Consider the following 9032-nt stretch of genomic DNA (forward strand, 5'->3'; position numbering starts at 1 on the left):
GGCAGAGTTTAACAAGCCCTTCTTTTATGAAATAGTTATGCGGTCTTGTTGGCATATATGGAAGCAGAGAAATGGAGCTATTTTTGAGTAAATTCTACCATCTTTCAGTGCCTCGAAGGGGGGCTTCATTCATGTAGTCATAGATATAGAATGAAGAAGGATCATATACCAGCTTGGTCACCACGGCTTGACACACTTGTATAATTCCAATTTGGTTTGGACTCTTGTAAATATGCTGTAATTTTTTTTAATAAAATATTAATGTAGGGGTTTTCACTTACAGTTTTTGATTAAAAAAAGAAATAGTGCTGTTTGTAAAGCGGCTCTGGAGGATCCCTCCTTCCCCAACCTAAGAGCCCCACCTCTCCTCCCTCTCCTGGCCGCCGTTGCCGCCGGTGCTGGCGGTGATGGTGGCGCCTATCCGTTCGGTGTGGCGGTGGGCAGGGGAGGCGGTTTTCTTGGCCACTGTTCAGGGATTTGGTGGGTGGCGTGACTGGGCATGGCCGGGGCCTGAGGACCTCCATCGGATCGGCGACAAGGAAGGGGTGGTGCGCCGCCGTCGCCCTCTGCACGGTGGTGCTCTGCGCCGCCTCGATCCGATCTAGGGTTTTGGCCAAGATCTGGACTGGGTGGTCTGGGCAGGTGCGGTCCTGGTGTTGGTCCTTGTCGCACCGTTGGGCCGTGCTGGACTGCCCTCTACATATCTTTCGATCTAGTTGGTAGTTGACCAGCGACGTGGAGGCTGCTAGTCTTGCGAATAATTGTGGTGGTCCTTGGATTCCTCTCGCGCCAAGTGAAGATCGGTCGAAAGCCTCTTCCCACCCGGCTGGTTGGATTGTCGTGTTCCAGAAGGCACTGTCGGCAAAATTTATTGTGTGTATGCCTGAAGATTGTTGGATTGGGTCTTTTCGGTCGTGCCCACCCATGTTTTTATCTAACTCCTTGATTTCAGAGGGAGCGCTTCGAAACTCTGCTGGTTGTTAATACCATGGAGCTCGTTTTCTTTTCATGGTGCTGGCGGAGAGGGTCATGAAAGCCGAGATGGGTGGAAGAGCAATAGTGAACGGATCTTGGTGGTGAGGTGGAATTGGTTTGGTGCTTCGTGACTTCAAACATCGACTTGTATGTGGGGACGACTTCATAGGAGAAGTTCAGAGTTATATCTTTTGGGGTGAAAATCCAAGGTCTGTTTTGAGAGTGAGGATATTTTTCAGGGTGAAAACCTAAGATCTATGATCGGGCGAGGACAGCGTTTGTGCACTGTTTCCTTTTTTGATGTGTCGCTTATGGAGAAGCTGATCTTCTGGTGTTGTCTTGGTGGTGCCAGTGTTGTTGTTTCAAGTTTTCGATTTTTTTAGTGGGACTTTTATTTTTATTTTGTAATTTTCTTTCTTTTTTGGCTGTGTGCATTATTTATGCCATTAGGGCATGATGTTGTTGTAGAGGCTGTGTGTAATTGGTATCTCCGCGATATTAATATATGCTCTTTATCGAGAAAAAAAGAATCGTAAAGCGGCAAAAAGATGGTGCAAACGTGCACATGACCTCCTGTGCACGGAACAAAAACATTTATGATTCAACAAGCATATATGCAGCAGAAAAAATAACATAAATACGTGAAAAAAACTTCATGTTTAGGTTTAAAAATTCATGGTTCTGGACCAACCGATTCATACACATTCTACTATATATGAGAAACCTGAATACAAATTATATCTATAACCTCTAAAGATTTAAAACATACTCCACCTTGTTGCCAACATGCAAGATAACATAAAAGCAAAGGTATCACACCTCCTGCTCCCTTCGTTAACCATGACGGGGATCTTAAAGCATTGATCCGAATGGCACAATATATGGTAAAGCAAGCTCTCACACGTTACCAATAGGTTGACCAAATCTTAGATCAAACAGATGTCGTTTTGCTGGCCAAAATTTTCCCTACTACACTTTTGGTGCTAGAACTGCAATATCCACCGACCGAACACTTTAACCCACAACACTCAACACAAGAAACAATCTCATCAAGTTTGGATTCAGTCCAAACATGTTTAAGCCTCCTACCACCAACTAGAAAATAACCGGTCAAGAATAACAAATAGGGCACAAATCATCTTCCACTCTTCCTCTTTCTTCTCGCAAGATAGTGATTTGTGCGTCGCGCCCCAAGTTATGTGGAATTATGAAGTGATATTTAGATACAAACTGTTCAAGATAGGTGTTGTGCATATGACAATATAGTTTATGATTCTGCTAGTTCTCAGCTAGCTGAAAACTAAATTAGTGCCCAGTCAAATCCTACACCGTGATTCATGTATATGAGTTGCAAGTTAAATTGCAACTGATTTTTTTAAGTGCAAATGGGATAGCAACTGAGTTTTTTTTTTAAGTTGCAAGTGGGATGTAACTAAGAACAATGCTCTGCACCATCAGATTTGCTTTATGATTCATGATAATCATAAGTTGCAATGCAACTGACATTTGATGATGTCAGATGATTGTGAACAAAGTTAATTTTGAGTGGGCTAAAAACTAGCCACATCCTATAATTTATGGACGATCGTCGCCTCTGATACACTAATTTACGGCAACAATACAGATCCGACTATTTGAAGTATAAGTTTTGTTATCTTTCCTATTTCACTCTTCTCCATGCAACACAAGACTCTGTACATGCACTAAGCTATACCTGGAGATACGGTTGGCTAGAAAGCACAAATTTCTTTTGGTATTTTACTTAGTTGGTACAAGTACACCACCAGGCCAATAATCTTGTCAGTGGTGTAGAATACTTGAGTTATCTTCAGTTTATCTGACCCTTTGCTTCTTTGTTTGATTATCCAAAACAATCTTTCAATTACACTGTGCTCTCCGGTGTAAGCGGTCTTGATCTAATTGAAAGAAACATGCATCACGAAGAGGTGGTTGTCAGATTCGTCAGAGATCAAATCAGAAGAACACTCAACAATTTCAATGTCAAACAAACAAATAATGTCTACATTTTTATGGGTGTGATTATGTCTTACCGTTGTGTGAAGCCGGAGGTAGAAGACGGGTAGCTAGACGGCAGCGAGTGCGACATCGAAGGAGAGAAGGAAGGAGAAGACGGGTGGTACGGCCTCGGTGGCATGGGGAGCTCATGAATGCTCCTCTCCAGCATCTCCAGCACCCTGCTCATCGACGGCCGGTTCGCCGGGACGGTCTGAATGCACCACAGCCCGACCATCGCCATCTTCCTCGCGATCGTCTCCCCCTCGCCACAACCTCCATCATCCTCCCGCGCCACCAGCACCCCGCCATCCCCGACCATGTAGTCATAGATCCAGAGCGGGAAGAACAGGTCGGCCTCCTTCTCGGCGGCGAAGGCCTTCACGTTGCTTCGTCCGCCTACCATCTCCAGCAGCAGCATTCCGTAGCTGTACACGTCTGACTTTGCCGACACGACCCCGAACCCTCGTGAGAACACCTCCGGTGCAATGAACCCCACGGTGCCCCTCGCGTCGGCCATGGTCAGGATGCTCTCCTTGGGGTCACATAGCTTGGCCATCCCGAAATCGGCCACCTTGGGCCGGAACCCCTCGTCTAGCAGCACGTTGTGGGGCTTCACATCAAAGTGGATGATCCGCGTGTTGCAACCTTCGTGCAGGTACTCCAGCCCCCTCGCCACGCCCAATGCGATCTCCTGCAGCGTCTCCCACCCGAGGCTCTTCACCGGTGCCGGCGTTGTCGATGACGGTGCGGAGTAAATGTACTTGTCAAGGGAGCCATTGGGCATTTGCTCGTAGACGAGGGCGCGCTTGGATCCCTCGAGGCAGAACCCAAGCAAGCTAACGATGTTGACGTGGGACGTCCTGCCAATGCTGATCACCTCATTCAGGAACTCCTCGCCCTTGGGCCCGGAGTGGTGCAGAAACTTGACGGCAACCTTCCGGTGGTCGCCGGGCAGGGTGCCACTGTACACCGTGCCGTAGCCACCTTCGCCAAGCTTGAATTTGAAGGAGTTGGTTATCTTCTTCAGCTCACAGTACCGGTACCTCCTAGGTGCCAGAGACCCGTACTTTTTCAGCAGCTTTTCAACGTTTGCGTTGTCAGCACGGATGGTTTTTCTGTCCATGATGGTGGAATAACTAAAGCTTCGAATTCGTCGGTGGAACTTCAAGGCGGTGACAAGGCAGGCCAGCAGCAAGCCAAATGTGATCGACAACGATACTGAAATTTACAAACACAACTATGTGAGTACTTACTAGGTACCATCAAATTCGGTAACACGATTTTATGGAAAATGTATGGAAGCTAATCTTATCATCAAATGGGCCAGGAACAGCGAGAAATAGCAATCTAATCATGCCATTTGAAACTTACCAAAATATACATGCATAAGTTTTTTGAAAAAATACAAAAATATCATCAAGCCTAAATACATGTTGTCCTTGAAGGATTAATCAAACTCGGTTAACTCACTATTAAAATCGGGACTAATACTCAGGTGTACGTGCAAGTAGTCAAAACTCAGTTGTAAGGAGTCGTATGTTGCAGCTCATTACTAGAATACTAGCTCAAATCACAACGCAATCCTATGGTTTAGGAGTTGACTGAGAACTAAGCTAATTCTATTTGCATTGGTGAGCTGAAATATCACTTTTAGATTTTCCTTGATAAACTTTACAACATATCTATGACTTCCTCCGTCTCAAAAAAAAATACCACATATTTATCTACATTTAGAAAAATCTATGACATCTTTTTTGTGACAGAAAGTGTAGAACATATTCTACTACCATATGCATATAGAAAGTACTCCCTCCGTTCCTTTTTAATTGATTCAAATTTAGCATAACTTTGTGCTAAATCTGAGTCAATTAAAAAAAACGGAGGGAGTAACAGTCAAAGGCGATGTAATTAACGGACTGATCAGAGCACATCCATGCGCATATGTACAACTCGGTACCTATCAGGATGACCTTCCTGTTTGATTTCTTGTCATCTGCATATATGGAAGAAAACAAAAGTCAAGATACACAATGTCATCAACATCAACTTATCAAACATAGTTGGCAAACTAATCAACGAGGCAGGTCCCGATGAAAGACTAGTTATACCTGACAACAACGCAATTGTACTGTACTCAGGATGTGATGGGGAGATGCATATTGCTAGGGACAAATTGCAGGATGTGATGGGGAGATGCATATAACTAGGTACAAATTGCGTCATTGATTGGGCAATGCTAACGACTGAAACACAGACATGAATATATACTAAACAGGTTAATTTAGGCGTATGCATCGTGTGAACTCTTACAATGGACCAAGCGGTAGATGTCGCTTGCTCATTCATTTTCCTATCTTGTCTTGGTTTATGTCTGGACTCGGTAAGCTATTACGTCTCATGCATATGTACGTATCCTACCGCGCTAGCTAGCTACCCCGCGTTGATCAGTCCACACGACGCATGGAATGGATGCACATGCACGGCGAGGAATTCCGGCTAGTCGCACGATAAACTATAGAGTTTTAGGCAGCAACTAACCTAGAACCCATTGGCTATCAAAGACTACTTTTTGCAGATATATATTGGAACGATGACATCGAAGAAGATCGTGACAACCGCTGACCAAGTAACCAAGCCGTTCCAATCTAGGGCGTGCAACATGTCATGTCAGCTATCAAAGCCCTTACACTCTTTTTAGTCAACTGGAGTAACCTAGCTATCTAGCTAGCTTGCTTGCTTGTTCTATAAGCGTTGCCAGCTAATATAAACACACTTGTGTGGAATTAAAGACGATTGAAGAAACATTTTACTTTTGAAAAATATAAGAGGAAAACATGACCGCGGTAGCTTCTGGGAGCTACGAAAATGTAAGCTATCCAGGCAATTTACATATTTACTTTTACTTTTTGCGAGAAATAAAACACCACCTTATCGGGCGGCTGCCACACCGGCCCATCGCGCCATCGCGGCGCACCACGAGACTAAAATTCTAGCGTTCGATTTCTACATAATTTGGGTGAACTCTTTAGTTATGTTGTAATTTGCAGTACGAGAACTGAGTTCCAGCTCAGTGGCAAGGCAAGGCGAGTGCGCAGCCAGCCCACCCGGGTTCGAATCCCCATCACGCGGTAATTTCGCGGGAGGGGCGAACTTTAATCGGGTTATCATCCTAGCGTCCATCCGCGGGGAGAGTCTCATTTCTACCTAACAACGTATAGCCAAGGGAGGGATCATTCCCCCGTTGGTCAACGTTTAATTTGCAGTACTGCTCGCTGTGTGCATGTTTACGCACAATCTATAATGAAAACCTAGAAGTACAAAGTCGAAGCATGTACTTTGCATACATCCTATAGTCCATCATTGTATCAGAGCAGTTTGTTTTACGTAGGGTTTAGCCACCGACCGCTCCGTCCGGGGAGATTGATCTCCATGATCTATGCTGGGGGCATCAGATCTCGTAGCTATTTTTCCTTTAGATTAGTTTCATATTTTAGCAACGTTTTAGATCTATTTCTCCTTTTCTTTTTATTAGCCAGCAAACATCTAATCAGTCCTTGGCAATGTCGTCATCACGTGCCTCCACTCCACCCTCGACGTCGACTCTTCTCCGTCGAATTCTCGCTAAGAATCATCGTCGTGCCAAGGAGGTTCTGCGTGGCACCCAAGGAATGCCTTCATGCACGGGTCTGATTGTCTTCACCAACGTCGACCAGGATACCCGTTCCAAGTATGCGCATTGCCATCAACAAAGGGCTGCACCATCGCCGTTGGTCGTCAACGCGTACAACCATCTACAACAACGCCGCTAGGTGAGCTATTCTGTCTCATGTAGATGTAGTTATCGTACGTACCGCTGCCGCGCGCTAGGTAAACTATCCCGTTGATCAGTTCACACAACGCGGGGGATGCACCTGTCGCAACGAGGAATTAATTCCGGCCAGTTGCAGGCTAAAAGTATACAGTTTTAGGCCAGGAGTCTATTGGCTACGGCCAAAGGACTATTTGTGGAAACTGATGCGATGAGGCCGATCAAAGATTTGGGCAAACCGCTGACCAAGTAACCACGCCGTTCTGAGGACGTGCAACGCGTCATTTCAGTAAGCCATATATACATTGTTGCTAGTCAACTCGAGATACCAATCTAGCTAGCTTGCTTGTCCTACAAGTGTTGCCACACCTTTTTTTCGATAAAGGATGCTTTCATTACTTTTATAAGCAATTACATCCAGCCTCTGCATAACCAGGATGCACACAGCCGTATATGTTGTCTCAGGTTCGAAAGTGATAAAAACGAATAAACTAGGCGAGATACACATCAAAGATGAAACATAAAACGCCTAAGAGATAGGTGGGGCATCTATCCGTAGACTATGCTGCCACCCATGTTGGGAAAAGTGTTGCCACACCTAATTTACACACACTTGGAAAGGCGACCCATCAAAACCTTCCAACTTTTCAACCACAGGATGATCGGAAGCTTCAACTATTAGTCGCATGGCTTGTGATCTTCTAGATACACTTGAATCTAACAATATATTTATGCATTTTTTGTAACCTAGCTTCATTTACATGAGAGCGTGCTGGCTGCTATACATACATGCATGCATTTAACCTCCAAACCGTTGGATTGCATTATGATTCATGCTATCCCGTGAATTGCATATAGGTCGCAATGGAGATTTCTCTAGTTGCATAGGTTACTAATTAAGATGATCCGATTGCACATGGGTTGCAGCTAGATTGCAAGTTTGTAACTGAAACATATAGACGTCGATCGCCTGATTGAAATTTAGTTACATCTAAGTCGAGTGAGATTAGTCGATGGAGATGTCCTATGCATTTCAAGATAGAATTTTTGCCGTTTAGTTTTTTCATTCAAATGCGATCGAACCCAGCTGATTTTTTGCCGTTCAGTTTCTTCAGTGCCGGCAACTATGCATGCATGCATATTAACGCAAGAATTATCAACAAAGCGTACGAGAAGGAAGTCAAGCGTGTGCTTACTGCATCTCGCCGGGTGCGACGAGCCGTCGGCGCAAACGCAGGCGAACGCGTCGGCGTTGGAGTCGTACCCGCACTGGCCGCCGCTGGCGCTGCAGGCTCCACAGTCACCGGCCGACGCCCTCCACTCCAGCACGTACCCTTCCCGGAGCAGCCGCGGGTACTCCGCGCCAGCACTCCCGCCCGGCGACAACGAGCCGACCACCGGCACCACCGCGTAGCTACACCTCCCCGCCACCGCCCTCGCCGCGGTCGTGTTATACGCCGCGTCGAGCCGTACCACGGCCGCGGTGCCCGGGCACATCACGTCGACGAACCCCGGGGCCGGCGGCGGCGTGCAGTTGAAGAGGAAGAAGAGCTGCCGGTTGGCGGCGGCGCTGGCGGAGAAGGGCGCGAGGCTGAGGCTGGCGGAGACGTCGATGGTGGGCACGGGGCAGCCGCTGGCGTTCGTCTGCACGTTGTCGTTGGCGACGACCACGGTGCGGTCCGCGTAGGAGACGCGGAGGAGCTTGTAGCCGCCGCGGAAGGAGCGGGAGAGAGAGGCCCGCCCGCCGGCCACGCAGTCCACCTGGAACGCCGGCGGGCCGCACGGTGTCGATGGCTGCGCGGCGTCCGTGACCCAGAACGGGTAGCTCAGGGTGATGTTGCCGCACGTCTTGGGCGCGCAGGTTGCCACGGTTGCCGCCGCCGGTGTCGTCGTCGCATGATACGAGAGGACGAGAGTCGCTAGGACGGAGAGGAGGACTCGCCGTCGTGGGAGTTGCATCGCGACGATCCGTGGGTGCCTTCTCAGACCGCGCCTGGAAAAAAATGTTGAACGTACGTACACTGTGTATACCTAGTCGCGTATATAGAGATGGATGGACATATGGAGAAGTAAACGGGGACTATTTGCAATCTATTTGACTCGTGCGCTCCAGATCGTGTCGTCTGGTCACATTCTTGGACTTTGTCTCTCTGTTTTCAGCAATGTCGATTGTTGAGTATTAGTAGCGCTATGGTTTACGCGATGCTTGCATCAGGAGATCGGGACCGGTAAT

General features: G+C 47.1%; 1 protein-coding gene across 1 annotated transcript; it reads right to left on the minus strand.

Annotated features, from left to right (window-relative positions):
* Positions 1-2756: 2756 nt before the first annotated feature.
* Positions 2757-8758, minus strand: LOC124664419 (LEAF RUST 10 DISEASE-RESISTANCE LOCUS RECEPTOR-LIKE PROTEIN KINASE-like 2.1). The gene is made up of 5 exons (XM_047201945.1): positions 8355-8758; positions 7996-8234; positions 3308-4209; positions 3027-3253; positions 2757-2891 (listed from the first exon to the last, which is right to left on the minus strand). The coding sequence occupies exons 1-5, from the start codon at positions 8756-8758 to the stop codon at positions 2858-2860; spliced, it is 1806 nt and encodes a 601-aa protein (XP_047057901.1). The 3' UTR covers positions 2757-2857.
* Positions 8759-9032: the final 274 nt, after the last annotated feature.

The sequence above is a fragment of the Lolium rigidum genome, chromosome 6, assembly GCF_022539505.1.
Source record: "Lolium rigidum isolate FL_2022 chromosome 6, APGP_CSIRO_Lrig_0.1, whole genome shotgun sequence".
NCBI lineage: Eukaryota > Viridiplantae > Streptophyta > Magnoliopsida > Poales > Poaceae > Lolium > Lolium rigidum.